At 47.1% G+C, this 27,826-nt stretch overlaps 2 protein-coding genes across 2 annotated transcripts; one reads left to right on the top strand and one right to left on the bottom strand.

Moving 5' to 3' along the window:
• The first annotated feature begins 263 nt into the window (after positions 1–263).
• glg1a (golgi glycoprotein 1a) lies at positions 264–19,107 on the top strand. Its single transcript, XM_086027156.1, has 25 exons — positions 264–730; positions 4,875–4,904; positions 4,994–5,080; positions 5,591–5,806; positions 6,038–6,241; positions 6,364–6,435; positions 6,720–6,906; positions 7,078–7,292; positions 7,980–8,101; positions 8,399–8,500; positions 8,580–8,733; positions 10,294–10,518; positions 10,945–11,007; positions 11,094–11,207; positions 11,319–11,407; positions 12,450–12,567; positions 12,724–12,816; positions 12,903–13,040; positions 13,113–13,236; positions 14,246–14,388; positions 14,527–14,628; positions 14,712–14,819; positions 15,533–15,653; positions 16,316–16,422; positions 17,146–19,107. Exons 1-25 carry the CDS (start codon positions 401–403, stop codon positions 17,311–17,313), a joined length of 3,432 nt encoding a protein of 1,143 aa, XP_085883282.1. The 5' UTR covers positions 264–400; the 3' UTR covers positions 17,314–19,107.
• Positions 19,108–19,826: 719 nt separating this feature from the next.
• On the bottom strand, positions 19,827–26,751 carry LOC147149310 (acidic mammalian chitinase-like). Its single transcript, XM_086027160.1, has 12 exons — positions 26,724–26,751; positions 25,753–25,789; positions 25,472–25,503; positions 25,358–25,378; positions 25,055–25,271; positions 24,923–24,979; positions 22,511–22,658; positions 22,325–22,422; positions 22,158–22,254; positions 21,166–21,288; positions 21,035–21,100; positions 19,827–20,953 (listed from the first exon to the last, which is right to left on the bottom strand). Exons 3-12 carry the CDS (start codon positions 25,494–25,496, stop codon positions 20,822–20,824), a joined length of 984 nt encoding a protein of 327 aa, XP_085883286.1. The 5' UTR covers positions 25,497–25,503; positions 25,753–25,789; positions 26,724–26,751; the 3' UTR covers positions 19,827–20,821.
• Positions 26,752–27,826: the final 1,075 nt, after the last annotated feature.

The following is a 27,826-nucleotide window of genomic DNA, read 5'->3' as shown; positions in this document are numbered from 1 at the left end:
GCTGTCTAAAGAAAACACCTTGACCCCATGACGTAATCCAACAAAACATTTAGGAAAGGTTAGGAGACGAGACTTGCACAAGATGGCCCTCGGTGTCAAAGGTTGGTGAAGCAATTACGTACTAAAGTTAAAAATAAAAGTCTTCCCTGACCTTCCGACCTGAAGATGAGACGACGCATGCGCAGCGACGATTTGCATCGGGCTTGTGCGATTGGATGACCCGCCGCCGGAACCCACACGCGCTCATGAATTATTCACGAGCAGCCCACCGTCAGCCAGCCAGGCCGAAGAGAGCAGAGCAGATTGTCCGTCTGTGGTTCTTACCAACGGGCCGGCGTACCAGCATTCCCGAGCCGCCCTGAACGCAGCAGCAGGCAGCAGCACCAGCAGCAGGCTGAAGATGGCGGATTGCATACGTGTTCCTCACCTCCTACTTTTCCTGTGCGTCTCGTCGCTTTTCCGGCCGTGTCGAGCGGACGGCAACGGGCCGGTCAAAGTGTGGCCCGTCGCCGCCAACCTCCAGAACCTGCCCGGCGCGGTCAACGCAGGAGCCGCCGCTGAGAAGAGCCCGGGCGGCGGTGGCGGCGGGGCCTCGGTGTCTCGGAAGCGCTCCTCCGTCTGGAAGTTGTCCGAGGAGGCGGTGTGCAGAGACGACCTGACGCGCCTGTGTACCAAGGAGACGTGGAACAACAACCTGGCGGTGCTCGAGTGTCTCCAGGACAAGAAGGAGGTTGGTTGCTGCTCGTTCGGGTGTCTTTTGGGAAGCGGCGAGCGGGGAGTGCCAGCTAAAGCTTAGCTGTCCTCGTTAGCCACCTGCTAGCCCACGTCCACTGTGGACGTCACGCGGAAACCCAATCGCTGTTTGGACAACTCGGACTCCTCGGCGCTCTAGCGCGATTAACATCGAGCTGACAACTTTGTTCAAAGCGTCCCCCGGGCGTCGGTGTTCCGCGGTTCCGTTCGGCGTGCTGCTCTTTTCACCAAATACTTTCCTTGCCGTGTTCTCGACGTCTCTTTCTGGTCGACTTTGTGTGAAACGGCGCTTGAGTTGGGTGAAAAAAGCGCACGGTCGGGAGCTGGTAAAGCTTGTTGGGAGACGAACGAAAAGGCTCATTCAACAAAATGTATCCGCCGAATCGACCGCATGACGAGCCTGTCAAAAGATGAGTGAGCAGTCTGTCATGGGCGATTTCATGACAACGCTGGGACATGAAAAAAGTAGCATACTAGTAAAGGTGTTCGCGCATGTGTCATGTGTCAGAGCAACCGCAAGAGTTCGTTTGGGGGAAAATTTAACGGAGCAGTCTAAAACTCTTTGTAAAAAAAAAAAAAATAGCGGTGTCATTTAATGCCTCCAAACTGTGATTGATTGTCACCAAAATGATTGTGCTCATCTCTACTCAAGCCCGCTTCAACCACTGAAGATCTTCAAACATTCGGCCCAATATTTGGGATTTTACTGTATGGACGCTAAGTGTTTTCCTCACCACAGCAAAAGCATGATGTCAGAAAACTGCAACCATTCTTCACCAGAATTTATCTGGGCATCTCTAGTTATGCCCACTTCAGCCACTGCAAATATTTCAACGATCATCCCAATAATTTGGATTTTTGGTTATTAAGTTCTTCCTCTTCATGGATGATGCTCACTACAGGAACGTAATGTTGCTTAATGAGGAAAAAGCTTAACGCCCATAAAATGTAAAATATTGAGGCGATCGTTGTAATAATTTTAGAGGTTGAAGTGAGCTCAAGTAGAGATTTCCACATTACGGTAATTTTGGTGAGAATTAACCACAGCTTTCTTCCGCCAAGTTATATTTAGCTTTTTGTTTATAGTGAGCATCTATGGCAGGGATCTGCAGCCTGTGACTCTCGAGCTTGATGTCCATAAAATCCCAAATATTGGGCTGGTGCTTGTAATATTTGCAGTGGCTGAAGTAGCGATGGACACATATATTTTGGTGGTAATGACCGTTTTATGACATTAAGCAAAATTAATTACGCTTACATTAAGTGTTTCAAGTGAGTGTGCTGCACAATATGTCTTGCGGTTTTCTGCCTTGTTTTTTTTTTTTTTGCACCGGGCCGCTAATTACGGCGTTTGCTCGTCTTCCTCTCTCGAGTCAAGACGAGTGCGAATGGCCGGGAAATAGGCCCTGTGGTCGGCGAGGGGCTCGCCTGGGGCTGCCCCGAGCTTCCATCAGCAGATGAGAACATCTCAGCAGCGGGTCCCAGTTCAATAAGTGTCAGATGGATCAAAGTGATGCAGATTTATTTTTATTTTTATTTTGTTATCCTGAGTCCCGTAATCCGTTTGACTTTCATTCTCGTTACTCAAAGCAGATTTGGACTGGATCAGTCTGATCCAACTCTTTAGGATGACCAAATCCAGATAATTAGTGCTCTAAATGAGACTTTCTATAACATAGAAGCGTACTTAGGTGTGAGGAAAATAAATGCTTCGTCCAATTATGATAATTTTGAAAAGGGTCAGTCCGCTCTTTTTTGTTGTTGTTGTTGTTGTTTTTTTTGTTGTTGTTGTTTTTTCTCTCCCCTAAACAAGCGCAACCACCATTGGACATCATTCCAAACATGTCTTGTGATCATTTCGCATTCTGTGGAATGATCATTTGCGTGTTGTCACGGCAACGGCGCACTGACCCCGTGCACAGGCATTTTGTGCTTGTCGCAACGCTGCCACAAGATTTCCATAATAACATAAATCCGTCAGTCAGTCAATCATCTTTATTTACAGATCAAGGTCCAGGAATTGACAAACAGGACATACAATAGACAAACAAGAACAACGTACTGGGTAAATATACATAAAAAGCGCCAAGGGACCCGAGCACACGTGGCAATTAGTCCAATTGCTGACACGCAACGTTAGCGGAGGAGAAACCAGCACGTAGCCAACCGACATTACTTGTGTTTCTATATCAGACCTTTGTTTGGGACGTCGGAAAAAAACACACAAAAATCGAAAGAAGAAGCAAATCTGTGGGTGCTGAACTGTGAATATGCTGGGCTTGACTAGTTTTAAGTTGTAATATCACCATTCATTGCAAGATGGCAGACATTGCCCAGTTGGGCTTACAACAGGTCTTGTATGTATTCCCGATAACACAACGTGAGTAGGCCTAATAATCTTTCACGGATTTGGAATGATATGCGGGGCAGAAATAGCACAATAGCAATTGAGTGAGTTGAATTTTGTGGGAAAAAATGCACAAAATGAGATATTGTGCCTTATGTTGGTTTGCTGTACGTCAGTTTTGTGTCGTCCTTGAATGGTACATTTTGTTCAAGGGAGCCCTTAGCACTGGAGAAAAATGACAAATAAGGTTATCTTGTTGTTTGTTTCAAAGCCTTTGTTGTTGGGTTAGGATAGTGTATCGTTTTATACATACGTTGAAAATGTCTGCTCAAAAATAAAATGTGTTAACGTGTGTATTTTGTCCATATTTAAAATGACATTTTTGTCCACATCTCCTTAGGAAGTGCGTGACCCTACGTGGCCTCCCAGTAGCGCTGTTTAAAAAATTGTGGCCCCCTCCAGGATTTAAGTTGCCCATCTTGTTTTAGATGTTTCTACATTTGTTGTACTCTTGTGTCAGCATATTTCCCCAAAAAAAGTGAATTTTTTCATTTGCTTTAAAAATATACTTAATATGTAGCAATGTTGTAGTACCGACTAGTTTTTTTTCTTCCTTCCTGATCTAACGATATGAAAAAAATAAGCGTGATTTTTTTTTTTTGATTTAAAAAAAAAAAAAAAAAAAAAAAAAAAATGTATTCATGACATTTTTTTTACCAGACACTGCACGTACGTCTCTGTCTTGGGTCCCATTTAGCTGTGCACACGAACGTGAAAGCCGGCAGCCGGGCGGGCAGCCGGGCGGGGCGTCTCACTGCTTTTAGACACCCAACACTTTTGGTGTGTGTGTGCGTGCGTGCGTGCGTGCGTGCGTGCGTGCGTGGGTGTGTGTGTGTGTGTGTGTGTTGCGGTTTGGTGTACGTGGAGTCCCAAGGGAGGAAGATGATGAAGACCTTGGTGGGTGGAGAAAAGGCCTCTGCTCACATTGTCGAAAAGATTTCATCATGTGGGGATGAAAATAGACAACACAAAATTACATGCTTGTTTGTTTTCTGAACTTTCGCCACTTTGTACAACAAGAATGGATTTAGTTCACTGACACGCACACACACACACACACACACACACGCACACACACACTCTTTGTGTAATGAATCGAGGGAATTGGTGATGACAATGAATGAATCTCATGGCAATTAGGTGAACGCGATTTTGAATGAGCGTCTTTCTGAAGTGTAACGTGACGCCGCCGTTGTTCAAACTGGTTCCACCGACTCTCAAATTTGTCTGCAGCTTGAAATTCCTTTGTTTCCGACAACTTGATCTCCTGGCGCATCATCTTGTTTTCAAGTTTTTGCCGCTGATATGCTTGTGGTTTTGCTGTTGTCATGTTGGTGTTAACTTGTGATTCTGATCAGTGGCCAGAAGACGTTTCACACTCGCAGCAGGATGTGAGCGCGTCATGTGACCTTGCGAAGGAGGAGTTCGGTGATACTTGTAATTGAGGCTGAATGATTGATTTTTCTTTTTTCAATCTAATAAAATCGGCACATGCCTCGTTGAAAGAATGCATCAAGATAACTTTACGTTTTTGGGCTTTTCCACTCCAGAAATGCTTCCAATCCGCACAGCAACTAAGCTAATGTGTCGTAGGAATTTAGAAGTTGCCTATTTATCCTGGATGAAAGTCGCAAAGTTATGATAGCAGATTCACATTTTGTGGGGCGAAGACAGTAAGTGTCGAAAGTCAGTAAGTGTTTTTTTTGTCTTTCAGGAGACGGACATTGCAGCCGAATGCAGCCATGTAAGTGTGCATGTATGAAATGTGCTCCTAACCGCAAGACTCTTTCGAAACTTCTTTTTTTTGTGTGTGTGTGTGTGTGCGCGCTCTAGCTGCTTTGGAACTACAAGCTCAACCTGACCACCGACCCCAAGTTTGAGTCGGTGGCCGTGGAGGTGTGCAGGTCCACCATCTCCGAGGTCAGTCCACTTGGCGTCAACGCAACGTCCGGCTTGGAAAACGCGCGCGCCCACAAAATGGGACACGTGGGCCGGCTCGTTCAGGAAAGAAAAAAAAACAAATCAAATGCACATGTCAGATCGATAAAACAAGTTATTCTCTAATTGCACGATTAAATACTGGAGAAATATACAAATAAATAATCAATTATTATTAGAATTCGTTATGACATTGTGAAATGAATAAATGTTAAATGCGGATGTAATATTTTTCTTTTACTAATATTGAACCAATCAAGCATTTATTTAATGGGCCAGTTGAATTAAAAAATTAATAATAATTGTAGTTTTAAAAGAATAACTACCTTCTAACGAATCTCTTGAGTTCATGAAGTAAATACGACGGTGGTTCTGTAACTGCTCGGTGGGCCTGATGAAAGAACGGAGCGCCACGTTGCCGGCGCGCGCACCAGATGAAGTCACTTTGCGTGTAGATGGCGTGACGAGGCGCTTGTGCTTGTCGCGCCGCAGATTAAAGAGTGCGCGGCGGAGGAGCTGGGCAAAGGGTACCTGGTATCGTGCCTTGTGGACCACCGCGGCAACATCAGCGACTACCAGTGCAAGCAGTACATCACCAAGATGACCAGCATCGTCTTCAGCGACTACCGCCTCATCTGCGGCTTCATGGACAAGTGCCGCGACGACATCAACACGCTGCACTGCGGCAGCATCACCTCCGGAGACAAGGTGGCGCCGCGGCACGCACACACGCCACACGTTGAGTCGCACTCCAATACACGTCTCGACCTTTGACCTGTAACGCTTAACATACCGCCAACTTCTAATATCCGCCCACGGCCAGTCCGACCGCCGAATCAACGATTCATCGATCAAGAATGATAGTCGATTATTTTGGTCGTGGAGTTAGTCGGTGGTGCGGGTGTTGAGACGGGTGCGTTCGGTTGCGCTTTGCCGCAGGACGTCCACTCTCAGGGCGAGGTGATCGCGTGCCTGGAGAAGGGCCTGGTGCGGGAGGCCGAGGAGCGGCCGGGGGCGCACGCCATCAAGGACGAGTGCAAGAAGTCCATCATGCGGGTGGCCGAGCTCTCCTCGGACGACTTCCACCTGGACCGATATCTCTACTTCGCCTGCCGGGACGACCGCGAGCGCTTCTGCGAGAACGTGAGTCCGTACGGCGCCGACGCTTGCCCAAATGTTGCTTTTTTTTTTTTCGGCTAATGCGCTCAAAGTTGAGTTGCGTGCGCGTTTAACTCGTGTTTGTGCCCGTTTGTGTATTTGTGCAGACGCTGGCGGGCGAAGGTCGCGTGTACAAGTGTCTTTTCAACCACAAGTTTGAGGAGGCCATGTCGGAGAGGGTGCGTAGGATCTTTGGCCTTGGAATTTTTCACCCTCAAAACGTCCCATTCCTTCCCGGTGACAAATTCGACAGAAAAAGTTGCACTTTCCCGTTCCAAATTGATAATTGTCCGCTCATTCAAATCAGCTGAGGAATTATTTTCCCCATTGCGTCATCCGATGCTAATGCCCTGCGCCTGAATGCTGTCAGGGTTGGCGCTTAAAGCTTTTCATCCGTCGTGTGTGCATTTGTGTCATCTTGGTGAGTGGCTAATGCGTGTCCCCGGCCGCGCCGTGCGTTCAGTGTCGCGAGGCGCTGACCACCAGGCAGAAGCTGATCGCCCAGGACTACAAAGTCAGCTACTCGCTGGCCAAAGCCTGCAAGTCGGACCTGCGCAAGTACCGCTGCAGCGCCGACAGCGGCATGCCCCGTGCCCGCGAGGCGCGGCTCTCCTACCTGCTGCTCTGCCTGGAGTCGGCCGTGCATCGAGGTAAACGCCCGACCGACCGACCGACCGACCGACCGACCGACCGACCGACCGACCGACCGACCGACCGACCGACCGACCGACCGACCGACCGACCGACCGACCGACCGACCGACCCACCGCCCGCCCGCCCCACCGCCCCCGTTGAAACGTCCGCTTGCGTTGTGCGGCTAGGTCGCGTGGTGAGCGGCGAGTGCCAGGGCGAGATGATGGACTACCGCCGCATGCTGATGGAGGATTTCTCGCTCAGCCCCGAGATCGTGCTGCACTGCCGCTCCGAGATCGAGAGCCACTGCTCGGGGCTGCACCGCAAAGGCCGCACGCTGCACTGCCTCATGCGGGTCGGCCGCGGCGACGCCGGCGCCGTCGAACCCAACTGTCAGCGCGCGGTCAGTCCGCTTCGCGCCCTCGTCGCCGGGGGCCGCAAGAGTCGAACGGAAGCCGAAAGGCTTCGTTAGCGAGCGAAAAAAACATCGGGAAACGCGCAAAGGCGAGCATGGAGACAAACAAGGCCCACCAACACACAAAAACAAGCGCATACACAGAAACAAACACTCAAAAAGACCCCCAAAAAATCAACAAACAGCAACAACAAAAGAAAACAAACACAGACAAAAAGCACAGACGCACATTGCTACATCTACATCTACATTGATGAACCTGTCCTTCTATTTTATTTTATTTTTTCGATGAACTGAAAAATCTGATAAAAAAATTGATAGTGCCTAAAATGCATAAACATTTTTTCAGGTTTATTTATCTGGTTTGGTGCGTAACGTGGGAGGTCCCCTGCGGGTTGATCGGCCACCAATCGATCGGAGCGGAATTTTTTTTTTTTTTTAAAGAGACACAAACACAAGCACTCAAAACACAGACAAACCAATAAACACACACGCTGAAGAATGACAGAATGTTTGTTTCGTCCGGACGCGTCAATCGAGCAACGCTCTCGATGGAGACTTGGCTGGCTTCGGTTCGACTTTTGCGCCGAGCGTCCGCCACGGGCCTCTTCCCTCACTGAATCGCCTTTCCCGGTCTTGTGGTTTTTTTTGGGTTTTTTTTTTGTCCTCCCTCAGCTGCAGACGCTGATCCAGGAGGCCGACCCGGGCGCCGACTACCGCATCGACCGCGCGCTCAACGAGGCCTGCGAGTCGGTCATCCAGACAGCCTGCAAGCACATCCGCAACGGCGACCCCATGTCAGACTCACTTCCTTCAAATTTACTTATTTTTATTTTTTATTTTTTGGGGGGAGAAAATGTCCAAACGAGCCGCGCCGCCACCATGCCTGTGCTTTGTTCTTCTGTGTGTGTTCTTTGTGCGTGGTGTCTTTCTATGGTTGAGTGTTTTTCATTTGGTTTTGCTTTTCTTTGTGGAGGCATGGTAGCGACAAACGCCGGCGTGCGTTTTCTCCCGCCTCTCTGGCAAATGCGCAAATTCCACAGTGCCCGCGTTGGCGCCGCCACATTTCTCGTGTCGTCTTCTCCGGTGTTCAGGATCCTGTCGTGTCTGATGGAGCACTTGTACACGGACAAGATGGTGGAGGACTGTGAGCATCGACTGCTAGAGCTGCAGTACTTCATCGCACGGGACTGGAAGTAAGTCTCCCACCCCCACCCCCACCCCTCGCTACGTGTTTGTGCCCCACGCCGCTAAGCGCTCACACCGCCCGCGCAGGTTGGACCCCATCCTGTACAGGAAGTGCCAAGGCGATGCGGCGCGCCTCTGCCACACGCACGGCTGGAACGAGACCAGCGAGATGATGCCGCCCGGCGCCATCTTCTCGTGCTTGTATCGCCACGCTTACCGATCGGTGGAGCAGGGACGCAGGGTGAGTGAGTTGATTGGGCGATCAAACGTACACAGCAAGGTCTACAAAGTGGGTGGAGCTCGGGCCCGATCCAATTCATTGGCACATTTGAGCTCTTTTAAAGTGGGCAAAAATCAGCCGATTTATTTTTTTTTTTTTCAGATTTTTTTCTGATTGTTTTTTTTTTTTTTTTTCCTTAAACAATTAAAGCCTTAGACAAAGATAATGTCATTCAAACAAACAAAAAGCTAAATTCCGAAGGACAACGTTTTGTTAAACAGTCAGACGTTCTGCGTGTAATGACCTATCTTCGTTTATCTGGAATTTTATTCTGCCAAATATTGGCATTGGCTTCAACAAATCTATATGGGGCGTAACCTAGCAACCCAGGCTGTGCAAGGACCAACCGCAAGCGTCCGTGTCGTGTACGCTCATTGACCGCCACGTGTTCTCGTAGCGCCCGGTCGGAGTCACTGAAGAAGAAAACACCACTGTGAGTACTTCCTGCTCAACTGGTGATGAGGATGATGATGATGATGATGCCCACATGAACACAGTATGCAGTAAACCCCCGTTTATTGCGGTATAAGCTCCACACCTACCTCCAGGTGAAAATCTGCAACATATAGAGCATCAGGTTAAACCATAACTAAAACCATTTTTTTGTCCTTTGCAAGAATACATTAAGTGCCACCACTAATCAAAACAGCAGAATAAGTCCTCACCAAAGTGGGGCTGCAACTGTGTTACAGTGGAAAAGAACCAACTAAGACCTGCAAAATGAAAAAGTGTCTCCAGTAGAACAGAAAATCTGAATTTTGGTATTCCAGTTGCCAGAGGTTTGAGCATATTGAGGAATGTTTGGGTGGCAACACTCGCGTCTTCAATATGTGTGACGCATTGTCGCCCTGCAAAGTAAATCAAGCCAAGTGGCCAGTAAGCAACAAATTCTTTCAGGAGAACAAAAAGGATTACTCTTGGCCGTAAGCACGTCAAAACAACAACGTCAAGGCCAACGGAGGGTGCAAAACTCTAAAGGCGATTCTATAAAACCCCATTAAAGCGTTCGCATTACAGTCAGGGATATAACGGGGTGCAAATGATGAAGTGCAATCAGGGAGGGTGGACAATTTTTTCTCTTTTTGTCCTCATGCGAACTCAATCAAGTTTTAGGATAAACGACGTGAAGGAAAACTTGATTGTGTGATCAGTTTCCAAAAGTCATTTTTCAGCATTTATGATTTGAGTTTTTTGTTAGATTGAGCTCAAATCTGATTGTGGACTCTGTTCTCCATTGTGGGTTTTTTTTTTTTGTTCACACTTCAGGCTTCTGATTGGCTAAGATGCTTTTCCGTTTGGGGGTGCACTTGACTTCTCATGTGGACAAAGAGGATGTTTGCTGTTTTTTCTCAAACGTGTTCGTGTGGACATGGCGGCTTGAATTCAAATTCATCTTGACGCTTGGGAATCCAATCGTTGACTCACAATCGTGGTGGTGAACTGCTCAAGTGTCGTGTGACTAACGGTGGAACGTTCTTCTTCTGCTTGTCGTGATTGCGAATGTGGATTTTGGCGCGGCAGCTGTCGCGGGACTGCAAGGTGGAGGTGCAGAGGATCCTCCACCAGAGGGCGCTGGACGTGAAGCTGGACCCCGAGCTGCAGAGGCGCTGCATGACCGACCTGGGCAAGTGGTGCAGCGAGAAGACGGAGGCGGGACAGGAGCTGGAGTGTCTTCAGGACCACCTGGAGGACCTGGTCCCGGACTGCCGCAACGTGGTGGGAAACCTGACCGAGCTGGAGTCCGAGGTAGGCTCCAAACCGCCAGCCGCGCGTGCGATCGCGCAGATATCAATCCGCGTTGGAGGTTTGTTTCATGCGTTCTGTAGTTGAAAGCGCATCCCTGCTGATGTGCACTTTTAACGCCAACAAGAGAGGATCTACTTTACAAACCGCTGTCAGTTTTGGCGCCGTTCAGTCGCTGCATTCCAACGGTTTCGCCCACTTCAAGCGTAATTGCCCACAGATGCCACAAGATGGCAACAAAGCGCTACTTTTGGCCCTCCCCTCACTGCATCTTTGTTCGACACAAGTAGGCCACATGATGGCAAAAGAGTGCTACTTTTTTCAAGGCTGTTTTGACTCGGCCCTATTGTGTGTGTGTGTGTGTGTGTGTGTGTGTGTGTGTGTGTGTGTGTGTGTGTGTGTGTGTGTGTGTTTGTGTGGCGTGGCCAGGACATTCAGATCGAGGCGCTGCTGATGCGAGCCTGCGAACCCGTCATCCAGGCTCACTGTCACGTAAGTGTCCTTTTTCCGGCCGCCGCCGACGATGTCATCGAGTGGTTGACACGCCCCCTGCCCCTCCCGCATTTTCCACTTTCCAGGAGGTGGCCGACAACCAGATCGACTCCGGCGACCTGATGGAGTGTTTGGCGCACAACAAACACCAGAAGGAGATGAATGACAAGTGCTCGGTGGGAGTCACGCACTTCCAGCTGGTGAGACAACGATCTCATTTTCCCAACGTGCTGGTCTTCTTTTCAAATGTGACCTTGGGACCAACCGGCCTCTTTTTCTTCTTTTCTGTTTGTGTGTTTGCCCGCCCACAGATTCAGGTGAAAGACTTCCGCTTTTCCTACAAATTCAAGACAGCCTGCAAGGAGGACGTCCTTAAACTTTGTCCCAACATCAAGAAGAAGTAAGACCCGCCCACTTGCTCGCCCCAATTGATTAGGCACTCGCCCGGCAAAAAACATACACGCACACATATCGTACTCAAGGGGGTTAAGGATGGAGACAATCCTGTTCAGTTGTGGGGCCTTGAACACATTCCACAGGCTGCATTTTTACATCAAGGGCAAATCTGCAATCTGGATCGGAACCGGATCTAGCGCGGTGGATGTTTATTGTTTTGCAGGAAGAGCATGGCCAAGTTTGGGATTTACAAGCTATACAGATGGGTCGCATCGTTTGTAGAGGAGGTGAAAAGAAAAGTTCAGACGTTTAACATGTTGTCGTAATTTAGCTGCAAAATGAAATAGTGAGTTCACAATGTTTCATATTCAAATAATCCCAATAATTAGCCGTCATTTTCATTTTTGGTCAATTTTGTTTAGCTCATTCACTGCGATTGACATATTTATTTGTCTTTTCTCAGTCCAGCCATTCAATCCCAAGAATTTGTTTTGTTTTTTCAAATGTTTTCAAACATTAGCGTAAAAGAGGGTCTGGAAATGTCTGGCAGTGAATGAGTTAGAAATAGAGTTAGAGTTTATATGTACAAAGTAATTTATGCTCATTGTTACTGTACATCTTTAGAAGATTGTATTGTTGCGGATTTGCTCATATTCTGGTTTCTACGACAACCAGAACCGTCCAGTTGCAATCGATTCACTGCCCTGAGTAGGAAATGACCTGGCTCAATGACAATATTCACAGGCATTACTAGTGCTTTTTTTTTTTCTTTTTCTTTTTTATTATTAAATAAATGTTAACTAATTTTAGTATTTTATACTCATATGTGTAGTTCCTAAAGTTTTTAAAATGTAATTAATATTCATTAACCATTTAAAATAAATAAATAAATAAATTGCTCTATTCCACTTGTTCGTATTTATGTAAAATAACAAAAAGAATTACGATTTTTAAAAATGAGAAATGGGTATAAACGTAATGAACACATTTTGGGCGGAGACAATTGTTCGATTACTGCGGATTGCGTGATGTGGCGTGTTTGCCAGGGTGGACGTGGTGATGTGTCTGAGCACCACGGTGAGGAACGACACCCTGCAGGACGCCAAGGAGCAGCGCGTGTCCGTCAAGTGTCGCAAGCAGCTGCGCGTGGAGGAGGTGGAGATGGTACGTACGCCGGCCGGCCGGCCGGCCGCCACCGCGCAGCCGTGAGCTCTCGGAGAGGCAAAAGCAAAACGGCAGCGATGCCGCCGCGCGGCCGTTCCAATTCGGACGTCGTCTGTCGTGCGCGGCCAACGCGCGTGACCTGCATTTTGTCCGCAGTCGGAAGACATCCGGCTGGAACCGGAACTGTACGAGTCGTGCAAGCAGGACATCGGCCGCATGTGTCAGAATGTGGCCTTTGGAAACGCACAGGTTGGCGCGCGCGCGCGCACACACACACAAGCTGGCGCCAAGGTGTGACGTGTGGGTGACGTGTCATGTGACGTGCGCGCGCGAAGGTGATCGAGTGTCTGAAGGAGAACAAGCGTCAGCTGACTCAGCGCTGCCGCCAGAAGATCTTCAAGCTCCAGGAAGTGGAGATGGTGGATCCGGAACTGGACTATCAGCTCATGAGGGTCTGCAAGCACATGATCCGGGTAGGTGGCACGCCCGCTCACGTTTGGACTTGTGTCATTGTGTAACCCGCGCTCGGTGTGCGCCTCTCGCAGCGCTTTTGCACCGAGTCGGAAGGCAAGAACGTGCTTCAGTGTCTGAAGCAGAACAAGAACAGCGAGCTGATGGATCCCAAGTGCAAGCAGATGATCACCAAGCGGCAGATCACGCAAAACACGGGTACGGCTCGGCTTTCTGCCCCAGCTGCAGTCATCCTGTTTTTTTATGCCCTTTGTGTCCACCTTGTCCCGCGGCTGCGGATTTTTGTCAGATTTTCACCCGTCCGAACTTCTGCTGCATCTTTTCCTCGAGTGTCCGCTCGACTAACACCCACTCCCAGAAGACTGTCCATTCTCCGTTTTTACTGTTTTAAAAAATGCCAGGAAGATGGTCACACGGCCGTGGAGCCTCATCAGGCACACGGATGCGCAAGGAGGTCACACGTGTCCAAAAGGCTTCCTTGATACTGTCTTAGTCACGCCCACGCAGAGGATGACTTTTGAAAATACCAACACATTGACTGTGGGACTCCACCGTCTCAACCGGGCTAAGCTCGAGAAAGTGGGCGCAGGAAAAGGGTCTGGCTCAGGGCTGTCAAACTTGTGGGCCGCAGGATGATACTTTGCGGCCCGCTACTTGAAATCAAAGATTCATGTTAGTGTGGCCCTCATGTTTTCTGCCGTGTCGTTGCCCGGCACTTTTTGGGGGTTCTTTTTGGAATCACTCTGGGCTACCATAGCTCTGGCTCATAACAGCTTTTGGCGAAAACGTAATTCTGAAGTGATACCGAGTGAAAGCAAAACATATCCTGGTACTGGCTCCCAGTCATGTCTTTGAAATTTTTTTTCACACACACACACCAAGAAAATCCCGGAATCCCCAGCCACATAACCCCCCCACCACCACCATTTTTCTTGGAAAAAATACTGAATATTGGTCAGTGTTTTTTTTTTTTTTTTGTAGAATTCTTTGTGTTTGCACGGAAGAGCGCGTGTCGACTGCTGTACATATTTTACGTTTGAGACCCCCGGTCTATCTCAAAGTCACTAATTCTATGTGCCAAAGAGGCCAAAATCAAACAATCATTTCTAACTTGAGCTCCTTTCCGTATATGGATAAATATACTCTCTGATGTCACGTTTGGTCAATTGAAAGTCCTTCTTCTGGATTTCCATCGTTTGTCGGTCAGACTTCCGTCTGAACCCGATCCTGCGGAAGGCGTGCAAAGCCGACATCCCCAAGTTCTGCCAGGCCATCTTGAACTCGGCCACGGCCGACGGCGAGCTCGAGGGACAAGTCATCGCCTGCCTCAAGCTCAAGTACGCCGACCAGGTCAGACCAAAGACAAGCGCAACTGCGGTTTCCTCCTGTTGGTTTTTCTTTCTTTTTTTTTCTTTTCCTTTGTCTCTTTTTTTTTTTTTTTTCCTTTTCTTGCGGTTGTGACGCGTGCGCTTGTCTTGCGTTTGTCAGCGCCTGTCGTCCGACTGCGAGGACCAGATCCGCGTCATCCTGCAGGAGTCGGCGCTGGACTACCGACTGGACCCTCAGCTGCAGCTCCACTGCACTCAGGAGGTTCCCAAAATGTCCACCTTCAGCCTTGATCACTTGCTGCTTAGCGCCATGCTAAGCTAACGTGCGTGTGTATGTGTGCGCAGATCTCGCGTCTGTGTCCCGAGGAGGCGGCGGCGCAGGAGCAGACGGGTCAAGTGGAGGAATGTCTGAAGGTCAACCTGCTGAAGATTAAACAGGACGCTTGCAAGAAGGTGACGATGCCGCCGCTACATTCGAACACGGGCTGTTTCTCAATGATTTATTTTTGCAGCTTCGTAGTTGGAAGAAACTCTTTCCACAACATGACTGGCAGCAAAAGCGCATCAGTGTTGACAAATGAGCCACTTTCATGGCCACTCAACATTTTTTTTCCTTTAAGAAAAAGCAACTAGAAACTTTCATTCCTGTCGAGAAAGAGTCAACATGAGCACAATCATTCTATTTATTTATTTATTTATTTTTTTTTTGCATCTCAGCGAGAAAGGAGCCTAGTAGAAGGCCAACATGCGTGAACATTTCCAAAGACACAGTGCTCATTTGTACATTGCATAAAAGCACTCATTTATCCACATGGATACTTTTGACCCGAGGTATGTGCTTCCAAGATGCAAATATTTTGGAGCGGATGCCTTTCTTCACTTGTTTATTACATCACAATAAAGCACAAGAGGGACATGGCAAAAAAAAATCACCTGGAAAACCATCCACTCCTGGTGACTTTCAAGATATTAAATTGCAAGGAAGAAAAAAAATGAGCACTGTGAGTGAGTTTAAAAAAAAAAATGGGATTGTGTAAAAATGTGTATTGTGAGGAAATGGGAAAATAAAAGAGCAAAGTCAGACCTGTGTTTTTTTTTTTTGTTTTTGTTTTTTTGTGAAAACGAGTCTTGCTCATTCCTTACTTATTCTTTCACTATGCTTTCAGGAGGTGCTGAACATGCTAAAGGAGAGCAAGGCGGACATCTTTGTGGACCCTGTCCTGCACACGGCCTGCGCGCTCGACATCAAACACCACTGCGCTGCCATCCCGCCTGGCAAGGGGCGCCGTGAGTACACGCAAAACACACACACACACACTTTTTTAAAGCAGTTCAGCGTCCCTGTGGGCAGCCGCGTTGTCGGAAATGAGCACTTGGATTCCTGCACGTCCTTCAAGTGTCTTCAAAGGCATTGCCCTCGTGACTCTAAAACAGGGCCTTGAAATATCGTCAATAATTCTTTCAAAAGTCATTTAATGTTTTTGTAACACATGATATGCAGGATTATACGGTTGTAAATAGTCTCAAGTTTCTTGTTGTAGTTCTCAATGACAAAAGGTCTCTCAGAGGGCCTCACAAATTGACCAATCTTAGTGACGTGCCCTGACCTAAACCCCTTCCAATCTCAAACTAAATAAATGAAGTGACTCTCGTGGTAACATCCTACAGTCATGATAGCTGATGCGGTTTCATTCGCCACTCTTCAAAGCAGAGATACGAGTCACTCGTGGACTCGAGCATCTTTTTACAATTGGTCGCTCAGCTCGAACCATGAGTGCGGAGTCGACGTCACGACAACGGCAAAAGTCGGATTCCCGCCTCTGGCACTGCAACTGAAAAACCGAAACTCGGTTGCCTTACCTGCTTAATCAACATAAATCAATCATTCAAGGCGCAGTTGATGTTTTGTGCGGTTCTGCTAACGCGGCGGCCGTGTTGCGTGTGCGCAGAGATGTCGTGCCTGATGGAGGCGCTGCAGGACAAGCGCGTGCGTCTGCAGCCCGAGTGCAAGAAAAGACTTCAGGACCGCATCGACATGTGGAGTTACGCCGCCAAGGTAGCTATGACCACCGCCGGGGAAAGACCTCGTCGTCGTTTCGGGACGTCTCGCCGCGCTGTGGCGTCCTTTGGGGAGTCGCCGGGCAGTGATGTCATAAAAAAGACGTTACGTCACGCCAATGCGCAGCCATGTCACTTTTGTCGACACGGCAACCATGTTGCACTTTCGCTGACATCACTGCGCAGCGACGTCGACTTTTGGTTTCGTGGTGTCGCTGGGCGATACCAAAAAAAAAAAAATGACTGCGGTATTTTTTCTTAGCGTCTGATTGTGATGATTACTTTTTTTTTTTTTTTTTTTAATTTTCCACTTTTTAAGCATCTGTCCTGAAAACTGAAGAAACCAGAAACATTTTACTCAGATTTGAAGTACTGCAAATAATTCCATCATCCCAAGGGATCAATACATTAAGTCTAAATAAAAATAAAAGGAAAAAGATTAACTTGGCAAAATATGAAAATAATTTCTACTCAGCATTGCAATACATATCGAAAAATATGAACACAATGAAGCGGAGAAAACACAAGGAAAGAATAAAAGTGAGGTCGAATGAGACAAATGTTTTGCGCTCCACAAACCAAATTTGATTGGCACATTTCCGCCGCGTTGGACCTGAAACTTTTGGCCATCGCTGCTCGCCCGGCCCTCCTGCGAAGTTGAAATTGTGACGGGCAGGGGCAGGGGCGCCTTTGCGTGCGACTGAAGTTGCCTGTGGTGCAGGTGGCGCCGGCGGAAGGTTTCTCGGACCTGGCGGCGCAGGTGCTGACGTCCCCGTCCAAGAACTACATCCTGACGGTGATGGGCGGCGGCGTGGCGCTGCTCTTCCTGATGGGCCTGCTGTGCGGGAGGTTCACCAAACGCGTCACCCAGGAGCTGAAGGACAGGTAGACCCCGCCCACGGCGGGCTCTGGACACGCCCACAGCAGGAACCCCGTCCCTCAAAGACCCTCCCGGAACGCTCAAAGTGGATGCCAACCACTCTCTATTAGCCCCGCCCACTGTCGGAGGCCCCGCCCATTTAGTTTTTCTTCCCCCCCCCCCTTGCCGGTCGGGGCGCCAGCCGGGGGGGCGTCGGAGGCAAGGACGTGAGGGAGCCGAACTTGTAAATGTAGAGAAAAAAAGAAAAAGAAAAAAAAAGAAATGTCACATGACCTGCTCATCTGCGGTGCGTCGCAATGACTCCACCCCATTCCAGATGTGTGCGTGTGAGGTGTGTTTGATTTATTGCCATGGGACTGCCAGGCGTGCGGTACCAAGCCAGAAGCCCCCCCCCCGTCCCCGGCCGCATTATCGCATTCTTCTTCTTTAACTTTTGTCTGTTTTGCTTTAAGGCGCCGCAGGCACACCCGACTTGCCATGAGTGTCCTTGTGCGGTGCCTTTGTCCCACGTCACACCTGTGCCATAAACGCAGCAGCGCACCAGGCTGCGCGTTGTTTGTGATGCCATCGTATTGTGATGCTGTCACTGCACCGTCCGTGACGCTTCTTGACATCACTGCCAAAAAAAAACAATGCTGCAGTGATTCCATTCTTCTGCATGTGCTTTAAGAAATCACTGCGCAGTGATATCACACTTTGATGAGGTCACTGTCCCTCAATCAAGACGGCGCTGTCGCCCCAAAAACGTCGCTCTGCGCCGAAGGCGCTAAAAGACGACATAAGAAGACAAAAGAAAACAAACTGTGCAGTGATGTCCTTGCTTTGCGATGTCACTGCACGGTGAAGTTATGTGTGGTGCCGCCATTGGGAAGTGACACAAAAGTGCGCCGTCACGGTTGTGGCATGGTGGTGCAAAAAGACGACATCTGGAAAAACATGACCGTGCGGTGATGTCATCGTTTGTCAAGTTGCGTCTCTGTTTGGTGACGTCATTGTGCGCCGTCCCTTTTCTGATGTCACCGTTGGGCTGCTCAGACATGCTTGGGGGATTTTTTTTTTCGTCTTCTTCTTTTCAAGTTTTTGAAGTTGTAAAATCTTTCGCGGCACGGTGTTGGTGCCTTCTGTGGGTGGGGCGAGCACACTGCAGGAAGACATGGAAAAAAGAAAAAAAAAAAAAAAAAGATTTATTTTTAGCGTGGAGGCCACGCTGGAATCATTGCACACTCGTGGAAAACAGTCGCTAGTTAGCTCTTTAGCCTTATTTATTGGTTTAGGTCTTACGTGCGCTCCGCCTGCCTTCCAACAAACATCCTGTGCTCTGATTGGACAAGAGTTTATGACGCGTGCATAGCCTTTGAAGCGACTTGACGCGGGTTGGGCGCCGGACGTTTGGTTTGGCGCTCTCGTTCGCGGCGAGGGATCGGACCTCACGGGAACCCGAGCGATGACGTCACGGCGCAGTGATGTCACCCTCGGGTCTTGCCGTCGCGGCCTATTGCGTTGTGACGTCGCCACTTTGGGACTGCGCGGATGTCGTCGACTGGACGCTTGCGTGCCGTCGTGGGAGCGGACGACTGGCTTTGCGTGAGTGCGACTTCTTGTTCTCCTTCTGGTTCTTGTCATGGCGAGTAGACCAGCTTTATTTTGTGCTGTACAAAATGTTTTTGTAAAGGGTGTTTTGGGGTTTTTGTTTTTTTTTTTTTTTGCTTCTGTCCAGTTTTGTTTTTTTTGGCTCTTTTTGTTGTGTACAGGTTTGAACATGAGCAGTTTGTTGATAATAAAGTCCGCAAGATTTCTACTAAAGTCGTCTTTGTCGCCTCACCTCACAAACATGCAAAAAAAACTCGCGGCCTGGGGGCCTTTTGTGGTTCGTAGAATGATATTTTGCAGCCCACCTACTTCGCATTAGGGATGGGGCGACTGGAGACTCGAACAAGTGAATGTGATTCACGCGCCGGATCGTTGGACAACTGCCGCCTGAGGCGACAGCCACGCAGCTTGAAATTGGTGTTTTGAAGTAAGTTGACGCTGAACAAACTTCACCTTAGTCACAGCGCACCCCATCACTACTTAACGAGGGCCAAGCCGAACTGCGGTGAGCGCTCGGTGCGTGTTCAAGCCTGGCCAGCTGATTTAGCTTAGCGTAGTTTGCTTCCGTCGCTAACCGCAGAGCAGAGATGAGAGGAAAGTCAGCCAAAAAAAGCAGGCAAGCGTGAAAGTCGCGGCTGTATCTTTCATTGTTGTTGTTGTTTATAATTATAAACGTGATTTGATATTTGAAAGAAAATACAAGGTCCCGTCTGAGTGTGTTCCCCTTTCGGTAGATGTGTGTTTTGGAAGGGGAGGGGGACACAGAGCGTGTTCATCCTTTGACTTGTGACTTTGGGGCGTTTTTGCCAAGCCGCATCTTGCCTTGAAATTTCATTTCATTCACGGACACTCTTTGCTACGCTAACAAAAGGTTGTTGTTGTTTGTTTCCAAGTGCTTGTTTTTTTTTCTACCGTAAGAAACAGTCAATGCGTTGTAGTGTCTTGACACGTTTTATTGAGTTTTGTTTCCCACAAGCAGTTAATGAACCCAATGACCAATGAGTCGAGACACACCGCCTCGTGCAATGTACGAGTGAGTCATGTCATCAGTGGCTAATCACAGAGGCCCAGTTAATGGCAAACTCTCAAAGAGCAAACAAACATTCTGCGTCGGGCAACATCGGATTCGCACAAAGCGGAATGAGGCATGATCATCTTTTTGGACGACGGCAGCATTTTTCAACACTCCCGTCTTCTTTGGTCCACTTCGGAAACACTCGGCGAATAATCCTGAGAGTTTCTTTTCTTTGTATTTGAGAGATGGCGTATGTGAGGTGGCTCCAATCCTGTTCCTCGAGGGTCCAGCCTGTTTTCCCATCTCCTTGCTGCAACACACCTGATTCAAATGATTCGGATTGTGATCCAACTTCTGCACACCTTGCTGACTATCTGATCATTTGAATCAGGTGTGCTGCTGCAGCAAGGAGAGATGGAAAAGATCCAGGAAACTGGCCCTCGGCGAACAGGATTGAAGACCCCGGACCCCAGTGGAATTTGCGTGTGTCTCATTTAGATGTATTTTTTTTTATCTTCATGTGTGGGCTCTGTCACAGATTTAGAAATCAAATCTTTGACGATTTGAGAAATCCTAATGCCTCGACCAGGCGTTTGTTACTTAGGGAGGATGGATTTTATGACAGAAATCATCAGTATCTCTGCTGAGTGCAATGTGCTTGATTGAAAGTTTTGATGTTTTTGTCACGCTATCTACTAAATTTTGTGAAGTGCTCCAAATGAAGGCGCAGCTTAGCGATTTGGCGTTGTCTGGAGGAAGATAAAAGGGCTACCGACTGTATGTTTCTTGCTTTAGCAACGATGCTATCCCTCCCAAATATGGCGAATGCCTCTCTCTGTAATGCTCTGTAAATATGACAGGATCGTTCCCTTCAGCGCGGTGCACCCAATTGTTCGAAGGAGAGCTTTCCATTTAAGAAAATTCGTCCATGATTCGTTTGATGACAGGATATTTCCCTTGACCGCAGTCGCTTCCACTGAAGTCATCCAGTTCCAGAGCCTTGACGTAGGCTCCTCCAAATGCATTATTGACGATGTACTGGGCCTGGATGGGCAGCAGGAAAAGAGAAAAAAATGCTTTAACAGCTGAATGAGGAGCACGAGACTTTGCTTGATGTTTGACTACCTTGGCGCTAATAGTTTCATCGCTGTCAACGCTAATCGTCGTCGGAGGCGGACTGCCAGTGCACGCCTGAAAGTCAGATTCATGATTTGATGTCATGCCTTCACATCCGTTTCAATGATCCACAGTTCTACCTGGTATTTGGCCAGGATACTTGGAAAAGCAAAAGGGTCTGTGTCCACACCGTACGTAGCGATTCCCAAGTTGAGCTTTTCTGTTGGTGCTCCCAGGCCGAACCACGTCTGCATTGCACTTTGCTAAAATACAAGGAAAGCGTTCATGGACACGAGCACAGAAATCAGAAGGGTGAGGCCAAGCTTGTGCTAACTGCGGCCTGCCTTGAATTTGTTCTGTGACGCCAAACACCCGTTAATCCCATCCAAACATCCCTGTCCAAATAAAGCAAGAAAAAAATGTTATAATGTGTTTGTTTTTTTTAATGAGGAAAAGTAGTGCTCCATAATCTTGTACTGTACTATTTATGTCCGTTTTTGTTGATTATGGCGGCGCCATGTGGACAAAAGCGGTAGTGTTTTGAGAAAAAAATCAACCACATTTCCCATGCGTGCCAGCGCGTAGTGTCGTGAAATCCTGAGCCGTCCTTATAGCGAAAGGAGGAAGTGAGGATGCCGTAAAGCAATTCAGGACGTTTGTATTTTTTTGGTGTGCCAGGGTTGTTCCCATCCTCCTCAAAGTTGCTTTGTGCCAGTAAAAACAATAGAGACCCCCTCAGGACATGAAGTCCTATTCAACTACTGTACTTGTAAGTCAATGTTTCATCAAAAGAGTTAAATGTATTAAGGTCGATTTCTTGCCCAGTGCTGTTAAAAGAAAGTGCTGTTTACAAAAAAAACAAAAAAAAAACAAAACGCTGGCATCGGGCCGAGTCCTAGTGCCTCCCAAATCCTCCCTTCTCAGTTTGTTCAACCAGTAACATTGCATCGTCAAGGACAGTAAGTCCTTTTCAAAACTTTTGATTGGTCAGTACATTTTGAGAAAAACACACACCCGCACACAGACGTGTAGACTGGCAAATAATCTAGATTTGTGACTAAATGACACTCCCGTGTCGCTTCGGCCGTTCATTGACAAATGAGTTAATCGTTCCGTCGCGGTGCTTGCTTACCGCTTTGGGGAATGGAGCCGGGTTGGGGGTGTGTAGCCCGATGACAGGAGGATTTCGGTCAAGGTCGAAGGTGATCACATTGAAGAAGTCGACGTGACTGTTGGTAAACACACGCAGGAGTTATTTTCCGTCTTTCAGCAAGGCAACCAAACGATTTTTGTATTTACGTGGCAAGCTGTGGGACTTCATAACTCTCGGTGATCTCGGAATTCACAGCGGAGACGCTTGCGGTGAGCAGCCGGTCTCCCAGCGCATCTTCCAGTTCCTGTTCAACAGAACGCCGCCGTCAAGTTTTTGGCAAACAGTTGACAAATTCGCTCCCCGTTTAGAGGAGGACGACTTCAAGCTCAGACCCGAATGAGAAGTGTGAATTTTTCCTTGTCGCCTGGTTGATTGACGTCATCCTTATACACCCACAAGATGTTGACACCATCGAATTCCTCCTTCTCCAGGACTTTGATTACAGATATGATAAAAATGGCCCTGTTCGCCGGTGTAAATCTGTGGGGGAAAAAAAGAAGCAAACTCTCTTGAAGAACAGTGCCACAAAAAAAATAAAAAAATCAACATTTGTTCTGTGCTTCCAATTGGGAATGCTTCTAAGTACTCTGCTGCCTTGAGATAAGAGTTGAATTTGTTCAGTGACTTGTCATTCAACACGCTTGTATGGAAAATCGTATTTCCCTTTTGAAAATGAAAGTGCCATTTAATCAAGTTCAACCCCCCACCCCCTTTATTCACATTCCTTTGATTAAGGTCTTTGTCATTTTTAAAATTAATTTCACTCTCCGGGCTTTTAGTCATGTCAGAAAACTACTTTTTATTTATTTCCTTTGCTTTTAAATGTATTTAGAGACACGGTGTAGAATTTAGGGCCATCTAGTGGTGAACTAATAGAATGCAATAACCTAAAATGGAAGCGTGTGCATTTTGAAGCACGCGCACTATGGTGCCTGCGAGAGAGCACACTTCGCAAGCCTACCAACAATTTTGTCAGCAGAGGTGAAATATAATATAATAATAGAATACAATATATAATATTAATGCCACAAAGTACTTCTAGTGTTCCCTCAAGCGACAAAATAAGTGCATTGCGTTTGTTGCACATGCTGTAGTCATGATGTGGGAGGAACTACGTTCGCAAAATTTGTCTCCTTCGGGTGCCCGTAGCAGAAAGATGGCGGCAAAACATGGCAGCCTCCTGTAGAGGCGGCCTGCCCCATTGTAATATAATTACTGTATTTCGCCTACAATTACGTGGACTTTCAGAAGATATGTGAAGATGTCTAAAGTTGTTTATGTTTTGAATTGTAATATATTGAGAGTACTGATTGGGAAAGACTTAAAATGTCATTTGAATCTGCCTTGCTGTTCCTTTTTGTTTTGATGTTGAGGTTGTAATGTTGAATGTTTTATGGGGTTTTTTCTATACTAGACTCTTTCTATGGTCATTGCACGAACAATTGTTTGATCTCACATCGAGAGTTTTGTATTATACTGTATTGTCAATTAAAAAAAAAAACTACAATTACGTTAAAAAAAATGGACATTGTACTGTGTTAATGTGATAGATTTTTTTCTTTTTTATTTGCATATTATTGAAATGAATCGTTTTTTTTTTTTTTTTTTGATGAATGAATGTTGAAAAATCAAAACTTTCTACACGCTGCCCTTAAGATCTTTTGGTTGTAAATGAAATGTGCTGAAATGTTGTCAATGTCCATTGTTTTGGGAATTCCAATAAGCTACTTTAGTTCTCTTTGCATTGTGAATGTCTTCAGTTGTTCTATAAAAGCTTTTACAGGTTGTGCTTTTGCTTGTGTGAAGCACATTGAGTTGCCTTGTTTTTGAAATGTGCCAAAAAATAATGTTGCCTTGCCTGAAATATTGTACTTTCTAAAAGACCTTGCGCCACAAAATAAATAAATGTACTTTAAAGCAATGTTTTTCCAATTGTGTGCCGCGGGATATTGTCAGGTGTGCCGTGGGAAATTATCTCATTTGTGTGCCTGTGCAGTCGAGCGCCTGGCATCATAATCATCTAGTTACTACATTGTAGTACTCAGTAGCTAGCAGCAGCAGCAGGTAGCGAATTATCTTTGTTTAGATACAAGCGAATTAGTGATGCACGTTTATTCAAACAGGCCCATGTTCCACACTGAGTAAGTATCAATATGAAACATTACAAAATACTTTTTTCTTTGTGTTTATTTAATTCCTGTTCAAGACGTTATAATATGACATAATTCTTCAATGTTAAAAAAAAAAATGCTTAGATAAACAATATAACACTTATATTGTTGAAATAAGCTTTTTTTTCACAATTTCAGCTAGTGGTGTGCCGCGGGATTTTATCAATGAATAATAAATGTGCCTTGACTCCAAGAAGTTTGAAAAACACTGCTTTAAGGCATTCGACAGTTTGCACATCATGATTTAATGCTATCAATGTTAGCATGTCAATGGCGCTTTGCATTGTTCTATACCATGAAGCTAAGCAGACTTTAATGGTAGCTGTCTTTGTTTCCTGTTCCAGCATAAGTTTTGTTTCTCAAGTTTGCGCTTGGAAGTCAAAGCAAAAAATGTGCCGAACGACGACTCGCATTTGGGGAAAAGTGGTCATGTGGGTTGGCTCGTGTCTCAAGGCGCCGGTTTGCAATTACTGGCCGATGTTGCAAGTTGATGGAAAGGTTCCCGTAAGGCGAATCCCAGCAAGTCTCAAGTACAACGAGGCCTCAATTGGATCAGTGCGTTTTGTGACTTACATCTGGCTGGGAGTCGAGATCAGATCGATTTCCAAAAGCGTTTGAAGGGTTGTATTGCTGTTTGGACGAACACGTTTCTTTGTTATTAATTGACCAATCTAACAACGACGCAAATAGTGCTCAAAGTCTGACCTGTTCTTTAGCTTGTAGAGTTCTTGAAATTGAGCAATTTCACTTGCGCTTGGTGAAATCGTGAAGTCTATAGGGTCAGGCTTGATGGCGCTGAAGATGATGTGGGAGCACAGGTCCACATTGATGTCTTGCGTAATGCTAAAGGTGTTGAGGCTCGCCGCCAATGGGTCGGGAGTGCTCTGATAGACGCACACCAGTCTTTGGGAGATTGCCGCGTCTGAAACGTGAAAATCGCCAGCGGTTCCTTAGCAACGACAGCACATTTGCCGCCATCGGCAAATCCGTGCGTGAACGTGAACTTACCCAAAAGAGCGATGAGCAGACCTTCGAATGAATGGGCAGATTTCGTCAAAACTTTCAAAGTCAAACAACCCGGTCGGAAGCTTTCAAAACATTGCGTTCGTTGCTGCGACTTACCGGCTAGAAGGATGAGCTTCTGCATCTTGTTGCTGGAAAGATGCGCAAAACAAAAGCCGCTCACTCAACGGGCCAAGCGAGGCCGACCTTCTACCAAGTGATGTCACGACACTTAACACTTGGACAACAAACGGGGCATGGGCAGCCAGGAGCGAGGCCACTTTTTTTCTTTTTTTTTCTTTTTTGACTTCACGCAAGATAGGCGTACATGTTGTTGTCAGTGCAGAGAAATTGATTTCAAACAATAGGTCGGATAGCGGTCCCCAAAAAATCGTTCTTACCTTTTGCGGGATCGTGAGTGACGATTTACCAAACAATCTGAATGGTTGAAAGGAAAAAAAAATGCAGTCTTAAGACAATTTAACATGCACAGAAAATGAATCTGAACACAGCATTCTGGATTGGACCCATTCAGTGATTCCGGTGTGGAGTTTGCATCCTCTCCCTGCGCGCAAGTTTTTTGTTTTTGTTTTTCAAGATACTCTGGTTTCCTTCCAATTTTCCTTTATAAATTGTCTCATGTCATGGTTTGTCAGAAAGCCCTCAAATTATGGACAACTTGAAATCTCAGTTTGAGACAACTTTGAAATAGCAGCTTGTGCCAACACTCCAAAAGGGTTTGCATGCAACGTTCAAGTTAAACCGTAAGGATCCTTTGCATTAAAGCCAACTTCTTTCTCTTCATTCAGGACCGACCACATGAAAGAAATGGCTTGCTGTAGAATCGGAGCGAGGAGGAGAAATGCTTACGAAGTTGTGACGAGGCTGTCGTAGGCCGCATATGGCATATGCAGAGGGCGGGAGCACATTACATCAGTTTTACAATCGCTGCTTCGGCTCCCCGTGTGTCTCAGGATCCACGTGAAGGTACTTTGATTCGTATTTAAATGTCTTAACGGTCTTGGGCCATCGAGCGAAAGTTTAGTCGGAATCGCCGACGGATGGCCGTTTAAAATCGGAGGCAATCCCCCCCGAAAAAAAAGGCCAATGACGGACGACGGAAGGGTTCCCACGCTGCAGATGGATGACGGATAACGGACGCGCAATTTGTAGTAAAATGCCCAGCCCTGTGTAGAAGAGACTCAAACATTCTGCATTTGATCCTTCGGAGCTCCGACACAGATGCCAAAAAAACCCGTTGGGCAAAAGACGCACGGTTGGTTGAAATGTCTTAGCTTTTGAATATAGACAATATTAGTCAGCTGAAATGCAAAGTAAAGAGCAAATCAGTCCTGGATGATGATGAACTTACCAAGTGGGTGAAAGCTGCAAGAGGCTCTCTGTGGAGAACTGATGCTTGACTTGGAGATGGTCGCCTATTTATCTGCTGACTGGGTGGGGCGACTGACCATTTTTACAGGGAAGGGACTGTAATTGCTTAATTAGGGCAAATAATGCTGTTATTTTTTAAAATTAAATACTTTAAAGTTTAATTGCGGGAAGAAGGAAGAAAATCTAAAATGGCAGCCAAACCAACTTTGCGTTAAGTGAGGTCAAAGTTGTCACGTGTCCTCCGTGTCAGCCAAAGTAGCTTTCCACCTGTGATGTTTTGCAACCAAGCAATTTTGCCACCCCGACATTCTTGGAGGGGCCCAGATATCTTTTAGACACTTAAGGAGATGGCGTGGCTTAGGTGTCGCGCGGTCGTCTCGCAAGCCAGAGGTTGTGAGTTTGAGCCCCGGCCCTTTTGGACATGTTGAAGTGTCCTTGAGCAAGATACCGAGCCCCCGGTTGCTCCTGATTCTGCGTCTTCAGTCGGTGGATTGGAAGTCGCTGAGAAGTGATTTGGGCGCATTGATAGGTGGAAAAGCACTGTACAAGTCAACACAATGTCATTTGGGCTGTGTTGTTGGAAGTCTGGTCTACTCAAGGGATGTTTGAAACCTGTTTTTCTCTCTCTCTCGCTCCCTCTCTTGGGAAGCAAGTCCCGTAGCCCACCACGGGACTGTCTCAACCGTCTGGACTGTTTTGAGCCTTCAGCTTTGCTGGGATTTGACCTGGCGGTTTGTGCTAGCAGCAACTAGCTTGCACGCACCGCAGCAGCTGGTCGGCTAGCCGCAGCTAGCCACCGGCAGCCCTGGAGCGGCTAGCCAAAGCCGGTGATGGCCAGATGAGGCCTTCTCCAAGACTTGAAGCTTCCCATCCGGTGGACTCTCTGCACGCGACAGTTTCGCATTCGCGGTGAGGCAGCGTGCTAACTTCCGGTCGCTAGGCTAGCGCAATCAAAATGACAGCATCCGACTCTTCAATCTATACGCAAATTTCCGTAGATGATTTTCTGTCGGATGTTAGTGAGCCCCTAAAGAACATGGGATAAGGGGATCCCTTATTCCATTTTTTTTTGTGTTTTTAAAG

Source organism: Filicampus tigris, chromosome 4 (genome assembly GCF_054856515.1).
Source record: "Filicampus tigris isolate MCC_2025a chromosome 4, RoL_Ftig_1.0, whole genome shotgun sequence".
In the NCBI taxonomy this organism is placed as follows: Eukaryota; Metazoa; Chordata; class Actinopteri; order Syngnathiformes; family Syngnathidae; genus Filicampus; species Filicampus tigris.
The sequence above is the reverse complement of the archived record's forward strand: the minus strand, read 5'-3'. Positions and strand labels throughout refer to the sequence as shown.

Bases quoted from the DNA above. Each gene is read 5' to 3' on its own strand.
- glg1a (XM_086027156.1), top strand. From the start codon at position 401: ATGGCGGATTGCATACGTGTTCCTCACCTCCTACTTTTCCTGTGCGTC. The intron at 5,807-6,037 runs GTGGCGCCGCGG...GCTTTGCCGCAG, and splicing joins GCATCACCTCCGGAGACAAG to GACGTCCACTCTCAGGGCGA. The intron at 15,654-16,315 runs GTGAGTACACGC...GCGTGTGCGCAG, and splicing joins CCCGCCTGGCAAGGGGCGCC to AGATGTCGTGCCTGATGGAG.
- LOC147149310 (XM_086027160.1), bottom strand. From the start codon at position 25,496: ATGCAGAAGCTCATCCTTCTAGCCG. The intron at 25,379-25,471 runs GTAAGTCGCAGC...ATTCATTCGAAG, and splicing joins GAAGCTCATCCTTCTAGCCG to GTCTGCTCATCGCTCTTTTG. The intron at 22,423-22,510 runs GTCTGAGCTTGA...TCTGTTGAACAG, and splicing joins AATTCACACTTCTCATTCGG to GAACTGGAAGATGCGCTGGG.